Source organism: Pollachius pollachius, assembly GCF_949987615.1.
Source record: "Pollachius pollachius genome assembly, chromosome: 9".
Lineage (NCBI taxonomy): Eukaryota > Metazoa > Chordata > Actinopteri > Gadiformes > Gadidae > Pollachius > Pollachius pollachius.
Window position 1 is genome coordinate 16,172,159 of NC_136942.1, and position 15,257 is coordinate 16,187,415.

Below are 15,257 nucleotides of genomic sequence, written 5' to 3' on the forward strand. Positions count from 1 at the left end.
GAAATATCTATTTTTATATTTCCAGTGTGAGTAAGTAATCCAACATGTTACACATAGTGACGCACGATTGGAAAGAGCTTTTATCTGTCGGTTTGACCATGGATAAGCAATATATTCTGTGACCACTAATCAGAATTATAACCCACTCCTGGGCAATATAGTCAACCCGCACCTCACTAGTGAAAGAAAACAGAGGTAACTTGTTTAACCTTCCAAGAGTTTGGCCAAAATTGGTTAACAACTACTTTGTCATGAAATAAGACTACATTGTTTCATAAGCTTTTATTTATAAGATACAAACAGCCTCGGATAACATTTCATACATATTTAATTAAATGTAAGTACATTAAATGTATCCAGTGACATTGAACAAAACAATTTAAGCAGAACTGTGATGTATAGCCAGTTCAGACACAAACCACTGTAATGACAAATGCCATCTGTCTTAGTAAGTGTTTGCTAACTGGTGAAATGATTTCAACTAAAGTAAAATGTATAAAAAAATACCATGGAATGCCTTTGGCTGACTCAAATTAATGAAGCAATTATAAGTTGTACCTTTCATGTTCTAACTCACCAAGGACAATACAGATTGCAACATTGTCAAAAGTAACTGGATCGATCATTTAAAGAAGATACTTGTAAAGTTTTGATTAATTAGTTCCTTCTCTAACACTGAAACGGATAGTTATTCTCCCTAACCCAATTTCATTATAAATTCATTATTTTGCTAAATTTAGATTAATTTAGCACAAACGTGGCATATGAGCGATGTTCAGGGATTTATTTTTTTCAGTAATTTGTTTACTTTCCTTTCAAAATGATATGAAGAGATCAGTGATAATCAAGATCTGCTTGAATTTATTTCAGAATTAACGTTTTTTGTATAATATTCATTGAGCTTATTACATTTACTTAATCCACCCTTAGATACATTTTTATTCATTTGTATTTCTTACAGCCTTACACGCGTCTAAATAGATCAGTTGGTTTCCTCTGCACAAACACATCAGCTCTTCATGCTATAGATCTAAAAGCAGATTCTTTGCCTGAAGTTTGTCTCAGTGTCTGAAGTTTAGAAACCTCATGAAGTCCTCCTAGTTCAGGCTCTTGGCACTCTTAGAAAAGTATGCAGAAACTGCCCCTTCCAAGCAGCAACAAATTGGAACGTATCACTAATGTCCATATTTTCTTCTGATCTAATTACAGTCTGCAAGGCAGGAGCCATGGGAACAGGCCTTATTAAGGACTAATCACGTCACTGGCAGAAGGTCTTTCTGGCTTGCGAATATATTGCAATTTTTCTAAGAATCGACTTGGTGAATGAAACAACTTGGGTCCCAAATAGCTCAACCTTTGGGCAGACCTGACAGACCCTGTAGCAGGTGTTTTTGAGCACAGTTCTATGAGTACCACGGAAACAAAGTATGCTCTGTCTATCTTTTGGGGACACTGGCTGATAGTACCAGGCCAAAGAGCATCAGATGTGCAGCCTTTTGTCTTGTTTTAAAAAAAGAAATGGCTAAAAATAGAGTGTTAGCTCCATCTGTATATGCCCACAGACAGAACAGTACCTCGTGCTCTTAAACACAAGCAAGTACACATAATCACTTCTTCTGATCGGGTACAATTGGGGGCAATCTGTTTTTTTCTCTGTTTTCTGTGCTGTTGGTTAGAAGCAGTAGCCGGGGTAATTTATCTTGTTGCCATAATCTATCTCTAAATGTCATCTCAACATGACAACAGACTCCCTCGCCTGCCTGTGTAAAATGATCTAAATATCTCTTCAAATCACAATCTGTGTTGTTCGAACATCTGGCAGACTTTTCAGGAATAAAAAAAATTAAAAAGTTATTTTTTAACACAATTTTCCCTCACTACCGTATATTGTTAAGTTTTCCAAACTAACACCAAAAGTCAACTAAAAATTGCTTTCTTTCCAAAACACATTTGAGAAACATGACTGTTTTGAAAGCAATTCCCCGGGGTAAGGAGGTCAGGAAGGGGGGACCATGAGTAATAGGCCTAACAGTGGGAGAATGAGCCACTGATGATGATAAATGACTTATGAATGTGCTGTGTCAGCATTGTACCAGTGTGTTGTTTCACCATTAAAGTACAAATTGTCATCACCTCGTTCTCTCCCACAATGGGTCTGCTGCCGCCCAGTCGACGAAGCTCAGCCTTACGCAAATCGACGGTTGGAAAATGAACCTTTGAATAGCCAGTCCAGTTCCCGCCATGAACACCAGAGACTGAGTGCAATGTGAGGAATGTGGTACATGGTGTTTCTGCAAGGACTAACCTGCAAGAACAAACCCAGAAGATGGTACCTACAAGCTGATACCTGCAAAGATGATTGTACGTTTTCCATCAAAACAATAAAAAGAGGAAAATGCATGAAAAACATATCTAAAGTCTTAATAATGTCAAACAAGTTTCAGATGGACTGCTTCACATCTCGAGTCTACATTTGAAAATAAGCAACATTTACATAGCGTGAAGATGGGAATTGAACCTGCAGGAGGCAATAACTCCAGGAAAAGGCAGTGTTTCATATACATCAATGCATGTGTGTGTCTGTGTGTGTGTTTACAGTGTTGTACATTTGTGTACAGCTCAAAGGCACAGCTCACAGCCAGGCTGAGGTGTGTGTGTGTGTGTGTGTGTGTGTGTGTGTGTGTGTGTGTGTGTGTGTGTTATGTGGTCTGCAATTACAGAAAGAAAAGTATCTGGAGATGATGGCCACAGACAGGAAAAGGCACAAAAGCATGAATATTTGGTGTGCTATTTACTCATATGAATAGTAAATAGTGTGTGTGTGTGTGTGTGTGTGTGTGTGTGTCTGTGTGTGTGTGTGTGTTCAGTCAAGTCACACTTAAACTGACTGAACTGTAAAATGAGCCCAGCCCAACAGAGAGCATCTTATAGAAGAACACCATTATGCATCATTTCAAAAACACGTCCATCAAAATGATGCGTAGTAAAACAATGGTCACCCAGGAGAGGGAAGGTACCGTTATACAATACTGTAAAATGATAACACAATATTTTACATCTGCTGACGTTCACATGGGAGGCACAGATCTTTACTGCAGTTATTGCCGTCACAGACAGATACCTTTTCATGCTAAATTGCTGGATACACAAAGTTTCCTTGTGTGTCTTTGTATCTTGCCATTTCCTTTCCAGTAGCTGTATACTTGATTAATGCCATCCAGTAAGTAAGCCGTGCCATAGTTTGATTGAGCTAGCTGATTTCATTCAAAGGTTAGTACATACTAGTCTGTGAAACCAAAAAATCAAAATCGGGTGTGGAGGAAATTAATTAGCTAAACCTGCACATTCCAATGTTTGTTCAAACAAAAAGGGAACTTAACCCTGTAAGGCATGTCTGAAGCTGTATCAGCTGTAAAATCATATCAGAAGTAGTAGTGTTGTGTCTTGTATTTATCCACAGTTAACTCAACTACAGTGTTTATGAGCGGCACAACCTTTAAAACACCAGAACTTGACTCAGCTTTGAAGGAAAGAAAGGGGAAAATATATGAATGAAGAAGGTAAATCCATTGGCCCATGGCTAACAAGAACATAAAGAAACTAACTCTAATGCAGTTTTACAATGAGAACAGGGTCAAGAGGCAGAGTGTAAGGCGATAGATGGCCCCCCTGACCAGCTCCGTTCAATGTGTGTTGGAGGTGGAAGGCAGACAAGAAAATAAAGAAACAGAGAAAGAGAGACTCACTCTGCAAAGCCGTGGGTCTGCTGTATCTTATCTTAAGCAGCACCTTCTACAACTTAAAAGACAAATCCCTCGCAGAAACCCGCCAGAGAGGAATACAGATAATCAGTGTGTTTGTGTGTGTGTGTGTGTGTGTGTGTGTGTTTGTCTGTCTAAACAACAACAAAGTCCCAGAATAAACATGATGTCAACATACCAGTCCACTCAAAAAGACCACCCCCCCCCATGCACCACAGATATAACTCACTGAGAGTCTTAAAACTGTGTGCGAGTTAGTGGTAACCAGAGAGCCATTGAACACCCGGACACACTGAACCCAAAACAGTGTGGTCCCAAACGTCCAGTCTGGAGCTCACACTGAGCAGGCTCCCCATAATGGACAGTGTGATGCGTTCCCCCCTCCCCCCAGATGATTGGATTGTGATGGGCAGGGCACAGCGGCTCATCAGCCTTCTAAATTAAAAGTCTGTTCGTCAGCGAGCTCCACCAGGTCCCCAATCTGTCGTATATCAAAGGGTTTGGGTTGTGGTTGCTTCCACAGTCCCACAGCCAACATGTGCCCATTGAAGACGTCTCTGAGGGAGGCCTTAAATATAAGTGAGGCTGAGGCCGGGCCAAGACGCATATACCACGGTATTGGCTCTGCAGCAAACAGTGGGTCCTCACTTTCACATCGCTTGGGTCCTTCTCACTTTAAACTCTTCCACGGTGTTTCCTCTGAAAATGCCGACTGATGGTGCAGTTCTTGGTGTGATTCATGTGGTAAAATTACCCCACAAGGGGGCAGGAAATCAAAACTCGCTGGTTCCTCTGACACTCACTGTGTTTTGTAATAATTCCTGAAACCACTTTCCCTTTGTCCTTTGGCATGAACAACTTGTTCAACCATTAGTGGGGATTAGTCCAAAGCTCCGAATAGTTGTTTTAAACCCGGTGACTCACTGTTAATTCACACTCCCACCACATTCTCTGGGTTAGGAGATACGTTCACGACCCCCCCCTGTTTTGGGTTGTGCGGCCACCGATAACCACGTGTCCGGTGCCTCCTCCTCTACTTCCCGGGGTAAACTGTTATCTTGCCGGCCTTGGCCAGCCGCTGGATGATCTGCGCTTCGTAGTCGGCGTCGTGAACACCCGTCTTGCGGAACTCCCCAGAGTAGCGGTTCTGCTCCCAGTAGTGGTGCCAGTTGCCGCGACTGTCGGCCCCGAAGCCAAACACGTTCACCTGGAGGCGGGGGGGGGGGGGACAAGAGACGGGTTTCAGAGTGACCTCACTGAGCAGAGAGAGGAAGGTGGGACAGTGGGTGAGAATAAGAGTGAAGGCTGCTGACCTCGTCGCAGACGTGCAGGGCGAAGAAGAGCACCAGCAAGCCGGTGGACGGGTAGCGGCCGTGGTGTTTGGTCCAGCGGTCGTGGATGTACTTAAAGAAGGCCGGGTTGAAGATCTGCACCTGAGAGGCGGACAGGGACCACACCGGGGGGAATGCGTCAGATCCTCAGGGATTGAGTGTTGAGCAGGGACAGGGGAAGAGGGAGAGGAGGGGGAGGAGGGGAGGAGGGGAGGAGAGGGAAAGGAGGGAGGAGGGGAGGAGGGGGAAAGGAGGGAGGGGGGAGGAGGGGAGGAGAGGGAAAGGAGGGAGGAGGGGGAGGAGGGGGAAGAGGTGAGGAGGGGGAGGAGGGGAGGAGAGGGAAAGGAGGGAGGAGGGGAGGAGGGGGAAAGGAGGGAGGGGGGAGGAGGGGAGGAGAGGGAAAGGAGGGAGGAGGGGGAGGAGGGGGAAGAGGTGAGGAGGGGAGGAGAGGGAAAGGAGGGAGGAGGGGAGGAGGGGGAGGAGGGGGAAGAGGGAAGGAGTGGGAAAGGAGGGAGGAGGGGAGGAGGGGGAGGAGGGGGAAGAGGGAAGGAGTGGGAAAGGAGGGAGGAGGGGAGGAGGGGGAAGGGAGGGAGGAGGGGAAGAGGTGAGGAGGGGAGGAGGGGAGGAGGGGAGGAGAGGGAGGAGGGGAGGAGTGGGAGGAGGGGAGGAGGGGAGGAGGGGGAAGGGAGGGGGGAGGGGAGGAGGGGAGGAGGGAGGAGAGGGAAGGGAGGGGGAGGGGGGCTAAAGATCCTTTTTGCATTTCAATCCAAAAGCGATGCTGAGTTTATGTAAAAGTACTCAATGGGCTTTGTTAAAAACATTCACAATGTGACATGTTGGCCCAATTAGAGATGCTCCCCAGACATCCTTGAGTTGTTTGGATTAAGTTTGGGGTTTATTAATATTTCATGGATTAAAATAAGAGCAGAGGATGATTAAAGGCAAGCGGTGATCCCTCATAATCCAAAGTGTTGTGAGTGTGATGCCGGGATATTAGGATGAATGTACATATATGTATGTAGCCACATGGGCAGGTTTGGGTCTGTGTGTGTGTGTGTGTGTGTAGCAATAGTGATGGCGTTTAACATTGATGGCACATACCTTGTCTTTGTCCACTCGGAGGAACTGCTTGACTGGAGCATACGTACTGGGAGCCGGCCAGAAAGACAGCGAGAAAGGGATAAAAATGTTAGAAAAGAGAAACGGCAAAGTAGGGAGAGAGTGAAAGGGAAGACTGATGATTAAGATGGGGATTGGACAGTGGGTTATTTTATTCGTGATGGATTCTGTAGTGGTTAATATGATATTATATGCCCGACTATTCCAGTCATGTGATTCCTGCAGGCTCATAACTAGAGACGGAACAGAACCAGGCCAGTACCTGTGTATTGGTCTTGTCGTGTGCATCAGCAGCAACATGCTCCCTTTGTCTCATTCTGGGTCCTTGCTCTACATTCGTTTACTGTGATCCTGTTCCAAGTGCTTCAGTGCATTCAGTGTTGTGCCACATGGCAGATCTATTGTGTGCAGCCGTCGTTGTGCATTTTGTTCAGTGCTGTGAGCCTTCTGTTACTGTTTGCACAGTATGCATTCATATAAACGTTAAGGATCTGGGAGTTTGGCATGTGTATGTGTGTCTGTGTCTGCATGTGTTTGTGTCTGAATGTCTATGTGCGTGTGTGTGTGTGTGTCTACATGTCTGTTTTTGTAACTGCATGTCTGTGTATGTGTGTGTGTATGTGCGTGTGTGTGTGTGTGTCTGCATGTCTGTTTTTCTAACTGCATGTCTGTGTGTATGTGTGTGTGTGTCTATGAGTGTGTGCTTCTTTATGTCTACATGTGTGACTTTGTGTGTCTGCATGCGTATGTCTGCAAGTCTGTGCGTGTGTGTGTCTGCATGTTCCAGTGTGTATGCGAGGGTGTGGGTGTGTTGGTCTTCATGCGTGTGTCTGAATGCACGCACGTGTGTGTGTGTGTGTGTCTATGTGTGTGTGTTTTCTGCATCATCCCCTCACAATCGTATGTGGCCCGTGGAGAGGGCGCTGGTGATCCAGAGCAGGTCCAGGGTCTTGAAGGGGACCAGGACGAAGCTGACGTTGGCGGCCAGGTTCTTGGCACTCTCGGGGTACATGAAGTGGTGGGTGGTCCGGCTCCCCGCGTCCTCCTCGTAGCCCACGGTGGGAGCCAGGTTTATCCTGAGGGACGAACAGACGGAGGAAGGGTCTCGTAGGATCGATGTGGGAATAGGTCTGAATTAAGCAGCATGGCACGTGCATCCAGTGTGGCCATGGTGTGTAGCGGTGTAGAGGGCGTGAAAAGAACACAACGTCATACATTTTTCCGTCTAGTCTACTTATTTTTAGAGTGGAACGCAGACTAAACAATGAGCTAGTGTGTTGTCATCATGGCCCAGCGTGTGGAGTAACTAACGAGTAAACCACCTTGGTAAGGAGCAGATAGACAACGGTTCCAACAAATGTCCTTAAGAAACATGAAAAGCGCTTGCAAGAATATGCCCTATTATTATTGTTCTTCCAACAATAATGACTTCTGGAATCCCACTTAGTGCCATGGTAAGCTAGTGTACTGAATACCATCGCTTTGCAAATAGTAGTATAGATGGTGATGCCAGTGAATACTAACTGAACACAAATATGCACGTAGTTGTTAGAGCCCATGGCTGGCTGCTCTCCTAATTAGCACAGTACTCTCTATCTGTTGCTCTTCATCCCTCAGTTGTTTTCCCCGTTCATCTGCCTCATTCCCCCTTTGAATAGCATGCCGTCAACTTGGAACCAACGATGGGGGTGGTTATCTTATTTTCAATTCCCACAACAACACCATCCCCCCCATCAACCTTGACTTTATTATAGTGTTTCCCTTCCCCCGAAAAAGGGAAACTCATTTGATTAGTGTGCTAATTTTTCGTTTGATGAATTTCAAACAGATTATTTGTCGATGGAGAAGGGGAAAACACTACAGATGTGTGACTTGGACGCCACAGGGAGTAGGGAAAGCAATTGGTTTCCATAGCTGGTCTATAGTTGAGTAATTGCATGGCTTTTGCAAATTATATAGATCATTCCATGTGCCTTTAACTGTTGATACTTCATGTGCGAAATCCTCAATGAACATGATGTGCGCCTCGCATAATTGGACATCATACGCGTTACGACAAGAGCTTCTTGATTATACCACAGAGCATAACATGTGTCGATTGCAGACTCCGATAGCTGTGGGCTGAATGTAGGCATGCTTGATTGTAAGCACATAGACACACACACACACACACACACACACACACACACACACACACACCACACACACACACAAACACACACACACAATCTCTAGTTGAGCTGCATGAACATAACGTCCATTGACCATGCCAACAATGACTTCCTTATTGGATCAACAACAATGGTGAATGAAACCCAAAATAAAAAGATAATGAGTGAATGAATGAAAATAAATGCATCAATAAATACATTATCAGAATATCCATCCAGTGTTTGATTACACCATGGATGACTGTTGTTAGTGTCTGTGTCTGTGTTTCACTGTGCATCTGTGTTTGACAGTGTGTCTGTGTTTGACAGTTTGTCTGTGTATGTCCATCTAATATGGACCTTAACACATGCTTTCAGGTGAATTTATCTATAATTCACTGTCCACATTGCAACCTTCTTGCTCTCTCCTCCACTCGAACACGGGCCAAAGTCAATATATGTCAACAGGCTCTATTGACACTCTGTTCTTACATTTATGAGTATCGAGGCACTCTGCCATTAGTGAGTCATGCGGAAACGGCAATTGCAGCAGCATATGTTCAGGCAGACAGTAGTGTTACACAGTAGTACATCTGCACAGGGGCGTGGCTACAGTGGCCCTCTGGCATCCTTGGCTCATATTCATATCGATATTTATATACAATCATCATTTATTGTTGCAGGTTTGACTACTGCTACGAAATATAATAATAATATAATATATTTATAAGATCATGTTAAGGGGGGGGGGGGGGTCCTTCTTCTTTGTTTGAGCCACTGCCCCCCACCATCTGAGCACGGCTCCAGCTCCACTCCCCCCCTCTGTGGCTCCGCCCCCCTGGGCCCCTGCCTCACCTCATGATGTAGTCGTGTCCGTCGATGGCGGCGCCGTACGCGGCCCCGCGGAGGTTCCCAGAGTTCCCCACCACGGCGCAGCGCAGACAGCGCTGCTGGTCCCACCAGGCGTACGGGGAGCGTCCCGGGATCACCTGCAGGGGACGGCCCGCCCACCCCCCGTTAGACGCCGGGCTCAGAGGCGGACAGGGATCAGAGAGAACAACGGGCACGGGACCGGTAGGACAACAGTTGTGGGGTTTGAGTTTGGCTTGATTGCTTCTTGACGAAGACTTGGTTAATATTGATGAAACAGAAACAGATATCCCTCTATCAGAAGTCCCTCCCTCTTTCTTTGCTCTTGCTGCTAAAACCAATGTCACTGAAACAAACATGGCTCCCTCTGAAACATGCTTGAGTGTATCTCTCGCCGATCAGGGTCCTTGAGCGGATCCCATTCCAGGCGTTCCTTCCTGAGAGGATAGAGACTGGGTTCTGGGTTGAGCGGATCCCGTTCCAGGCGTTCCTTCCTGAGAGGATAAAGACTGGGTTCTGGGTTGAGCGGATCCCGTTCCAGGCGTTCCTTCCTGAGAGGATAAAGACTGGGTTCTGGGTTGAGCGGATCCCGTTCCAGGCGTTCCTTCCTGAGAGGATAAAGACTGGGTTCTGGGTTGAGCGGATCCCGTTCCAGGCGTTCCTTCCTGAGAGGATAAAGACTGGGTTCTGGGTTGAGCGGATCCCGTTCCAGGCGTTCCTTCCTGAGAGGATAAAGACTGGGTTCTGGGTTGAGCGGATCCCGTTCCAAGCGATCTTTCTTGAGAGGATGAAGACTGGGTTCTGGGTTAAATTCGACGCCAACCCCAGGATTTGAAGGCCAATGATCCGACAAACCAAATGACCGCAGCCAATCAGGTTGGCCACTTTATCACCGCAATGACGGCCCTGTGAGTGAGGTTGACCCTGGAGGTCACTCGTCCCCCCATTAAGCCGACACTAGGGAGCAGGACCAGGCGTTCAGAGCACATGTCCTTGGGAGGTCACGGCCATCAGGGCAATAACACTGTGATGACCAGACGATTACTACAGTGGCCGTGTTCATTGTTATTGTAGGTTATTAATAACCAACTCAACTGCTAGAGACTGGCACTCACACTGCCAGGGTTAGCGGTTTAATTCCCACTGGGGCCACTCATGCTAGAAGTATAAGCCCTCACGGTTTTGTAAAGATATTTGGCTTGCATTAACATACGCAATGTATCTGATTGGTCGCCGACATACTGCCAGACAGTCTGTAAAGTCGGCATGAGAGAATGTATTTCACTAGAGTGGCACCATGAGTGCAGATCTGAATAATAATTATGCTCCTTTCTTCAGGAACTTCATCTCGCCTAGCCTTTCGAGGCATTTAATCCTCAGTCTCTGCAGTAAATAGCCTGACACTGCTTTATCAAGAATTGCCAGACAAAGGAAAATATTGCCATCGTTTCAAAGATATTAATGAATGAGCCGGCACAGTGCTTTGTTTGAATAAAACTGACCGAGGGCGTGAGTGTGTCAAGGCATTGATTGCAAGCGGGTTCCAGTTAAATCATTGAATTAAACAGAGAGGCATCGGAGAAATATACATTACCTGGAACAACCTCAGTAGCACCTGGTGGATACTGTGGGGCTTAAACTGGGGCTGTAGCATCTAAAAAAAGACACAAACAAGCAAGGTTCAATGTTCAATCGGTTTCATGAACACGTGTTTATGTTATGGCTGAGAAAAGGCCATGTGAGTGGCTGGTCCCACATAGGCCGGCACAGCAGAGGCTGAGTGTAAACAAACAGAGGGCCCAGATGGGCATAAAGCACAAACAGGATGTGGAACTAGTAACGGTGGGCAAAAAAAAAGGGAAATAAATGCAATACATTTTATACTCTACTTAAAAAATCGTATAAACGTCCCAAAAGGCCAAACAGATGTAGAAACTAAAATGAAAACAACCCACTGTATGCCAGCCAACCTGACTTATCTTTTTTATTATCTTTATCATCTGATTATCCTGTCATGATTTGATCATCGTGTTAGAACTTGCTTTTCCTTTTGAAATCTGAACATAATGTTAATTTGCTTTCTTCCCATCTGGCAGAAATCACTGCAAACCAAGTATTATATTCCCTGAAAGGCTCATTCAGACCCCTTTCAATAGAGCTAAATACAAGAAGATCACCTCCATGAAGACCCCCAGCTTTCAAAAGGAAAAAAACAAGAACAGAATAAGATGAGAGGGTTTAAGATTAATAAAATGAGAGAGGGAGGGAGGATAAAAGATGTTTGGTGTGAAGAAAGAATGTGTTTTTTGGGGGGAAATTAAAAGAGAGGAGTGGCTGCGTCACACGCTGGTAAGGTTAAAATACTTTGTTCTTTCCTTCTGCGCACAGGTTTAACATTCCATTCCCTCAGCTCAATGAGACATTTGGTTTTTCATCTGCATTAACTATTAGCTTCCCTCTCATAAGGAGTTTGCTTCTGAAGTGTTTATGGCCAGTTTGGTGGGTTTAGCCATTGGTCTTTCCTCTTAAATGTGACGTAGCGCATGGTATTCAATATCTAAACACATCTTTAATGTCTATGTGGCCTCGCCATGCCTAGGACTGATAATGATTTCCGTCGTACTTCCCTTCCATTTACCCTTCAAGTTTTTTCGAGTCAATTTTTTCCAGTACCGAGCGACCTCATTCCAATTGTCACCCACATGATGATTCACATAGCGACACTGTCATGGAAATCTGCCACACAGCACTGCTCCCCTCAATCAAACAACAATGGATACATGTGTTTCCATATGGAATAAGGATGCTTTCCCTCCATTATAAATCCAATATGGGGTTGTCTCTCCACAAAGAATTGATTGTTTATCATCAGGTTGATGCATGCTCGTCATAATGAAAGAAAATGGACGTTCATTTGTGTGGGTGTGGAATGTATATATTGCAGCTCTATCTACTGTAGGTCTAGTCTCTGTGGTTGCTGTGTGGGGACGCATGTTTAATGCAGCAAAAGCAGAAGCGACTGAGACATGTCTCCGACACTGTGTATAAATACACATACTATATATATATATGGAAAAAAGGTACCAAGTTAGGATGGACCCGTGGAAAGGGCTTGATCCTGTCTGTGCCTACTGATGTGTACACAACGACACAAGGCAACAAAATGTGTAAGCGTTTGTGTTGACAGGTTCAAGCATATGATAATCCCAAAGCTTTTGGCCTTGTTTCATTTTAATTTTCCTAGATTTTTTGTCCTACCCACACTATGTTCTCCCTAATCTCTGTTCTATTTGAGCCCCCGCCAGAACACGTAGGAAAGTGTTTATTTGAAGAAGACTGCATGCGTACATGCAGGAATCAACCGGCACACGTTTTCAGTTCCACTGGATTATTTCACCACAGTCACCAGCATAACTAATGCTTAACCGGGTGTGCTCACCTTTTATACACACAGCTAGAGAACATTATGCTCAGTTCAGTTCATTATTATTCATTCATGATCAGGTTGAGATCATTGAAAAGCTGAGCCCGAAGCGCAGAATGTTCTTCCGCCAGCAGAACCAGCCTGTTGAAACTTTCTATGAAGAACATGTTGGACCATCTGGATAAATAGGTAAAAAGCAGTGGAACCGAGTCGAACAGTTGATAGTTATATAACCATTCACTCAAGACTACTGCCGTCGACATTTCCTCTACAAGGGGTTATATCCTCTTTTTTTAACAGCAACATTTCTCTAAAGGAAGGGCGATGTGGTTCTAAAGGGAAGCTGGGGGAAGATATTGGTTTGATCTGAGATAAAAGCACTCCTAAGAGAGCAGTATGTTTAATGCCGTAAATCATGGCCTTTAAACTAGTCATCTGTCTCCAGGGCTGTATTCCCTCGCCCTGTCCATCCCTCCTCCTTGCTCTCTGTTTACAACCGTCCCCTCAAGCCTGCTTCTCTCCTTTCATTCATCCTCTGTCCAATCTGTTCCCTAGCTCTCATCTCTGCCACGTTTGACCCTTTTTCATTACTTTCCACCCGCTCCGCTTCATCATTCCCAAAATCTGTCATCATCTGTTCCTCTTAAGGTCCCTGTGCATGTTTTCTTCATTCCGTCTCTCCAGTCTTATACATTTCTTTCCAGTCTCACATCCCGGTCTACCGGCCCCCGCCCGCCTCCCTCCCTTTATTAGGAGTCGGAGCAGATGTCCAGCTATTGGACGTCTGCTCGCTCAATGCCCCACCTCCTCCGGGCTCACGCTGCCGAGGTGTCCTTGAGCGTTGCGTTAAACACCAGTGGGTCAACGTGTGAAAAGCAATTTGAGTAGTCACATTCAAATATAAGTGCAAGCACGTACCCTCCTACACACCCCCACATACTGTTTTTCCAAGAATAATTTAAGTAAGTGCTTGGAGTACGTCTTGTTCTCTCTCTCTCTCTCTCTCTCGCTGTCTGTCTGTCTGTCTGTCTGTCTGTCTGTCTGTCTGTCTGTCTGTCTGTCTCTCTGTCTCTCTTTCTCTTTCCAAGAATCTAGTTGGCTCCACAATGATACATAAAAAGAGCAAACTGAGGAAGGAGTGGAGAAGAATTAGGAATGGGGTGAGCAGACACCCACACACCCACACGTACACACAAACAGATCCAGACAGACAGAAGGGCAAACATAGACGCGCATGCACAAAAATAAAACTGGAAAGACATTTTTTAGAATTTCTTCAATGTTAGGTTGAATGTGCTGGAGAAAGTGTACAGTATATGGAAACAAAGATACACACACACACACACACACACATTCATCCATCATCAAAACACAAACTTACAGTGGCGCAGGCCTCCTCGTTAATACCCACAAAGCCCTCACATGACGTAAGGTACGTAGTGCTGCAGGGACTTACCACCCACCAGTAGTACACATCTGAGGGCAGCTGGATGTTGTCCTTGGTCCACACTGGGGCGATGTCCGGCTCGTAGTTCTCATCGAACCAGTCGGACACCCCCGGGTCGCCCACGCAGCGCGGGCAGGAGCACGTCCTCTGCTGGGGGCCGTCGGCGGGCAGCGGCAGTTGGCGGGCGCCGGCGTAGCTAGGCAACAGCTTCACCCGCCGAGACTCCTCCCACCCGGGCGCCTCCAGGTAGTTGAAGCCCACGGCGCCGCGCAGCGACACCGAGAAGAAGAGCGAGGTGAGGAAGACCACGGCCAGCGAGCTCAGCAGGACGCAGGCTCTCCTGGAGCACCTCACGCCCCCTCCCCCTCCCCCTCTCTCGCTCCCCTTCTCCGGGCCTCCATCCGGGCCTATGTTACCTCCTCCCCCCCTGCCTCCACCACCTCCACCCGCCCAGGGCCTGAGCTCCGACAGCCAGGGGGCTCCCCTGGTCAGCCCCCCGCCCCAGGGACTCCAGGCGCCCCAGCCCGGGCGTCTGTCCCGCTGCAGCGTGGAGGAGGGGACGCGGCCACCCCACGGCCATGCCCCCACCCCTTGGCCCGCCACCGTGCCCAGCCCTGCCTCTTCCTCCGCCTCTTTCCCCCCGGCTGCCCGGGCTTAACAACCGCCCAGCCGTGTTCGGCGGGGCTGGGATGACTGGGCACAGCTTTCCCCCGCCTCCGCCTTGCTTGGCTTCCTTTGCCCTGACAAGCGGCCCTCCCTCCCTCCCTCCCTCCCCCCCCCCCCCCCCCCTCCCCTGCTCTCCTCTGCCTCCAGCTACCGGCCGATCTGGGGCAAACGCAGCGATGAGGACCCCGGCGCGATGGGGACTCAGTATACGTCTCCCGCTCAAGAACCTGTGTTCTCCCGCTGCGCTGCCACGCGCACGCTCTGGCTCTATGATTCTCTCTCTCTGTCAACGCTCCAAACCTGTTTCTCTCGTGGTCTCTCTCTCTCTCTGTCTCTCTCGGCGTGGAGGAGCTCTGTGGTCATCCCATGCACAGAAGAAACACACTTTTTTTTTTTCTCGGGTTCACTCCGCTGCAACCCCCTCGGGGAGGATTAGAGGAGTCTGTGGCGTTAGTTTTGGTGCCCGGGTTGTAGTTTTGTCCTTATCAT

General features: G+C 46.9%; 1 protein-coding gene across 1 annotated transcript; it reads right to left on the reverse strand.

Annotated features, from left to right (window-relative positions):
* Positions 1–455: 455 nt before the first annotated feature.
* st3gal2 (ST3 beta-galactoside alpha-2,3-sialyltransferase 2) lies at positions 456–14,682 on the reverse strand (the record flags this gene model as incomplete). The annotated part of the gene is made up of 8 exons (XM_079742839.1): positions 456–4,968; positions 5,075–5,194; positions 6,194–6,239; positions 7,108–7,287; positions 9,217–9,350; positions 10,826–10,885; positions 14,112–14,586; positions 14,672–14,682. The coding sequence occupies 8 exons, from the start codon at positions 14,680–14,682 to the stop codon at positions 4,795–4,797; spliced, it is 1,200 nt and encodes a 399-aa protein (XP_079598965.1). The 3' UTR covers positions 456–4,794.
* Between the last annotated feature and the right edge of the window lie 575 nt (positions 14,683–15,257).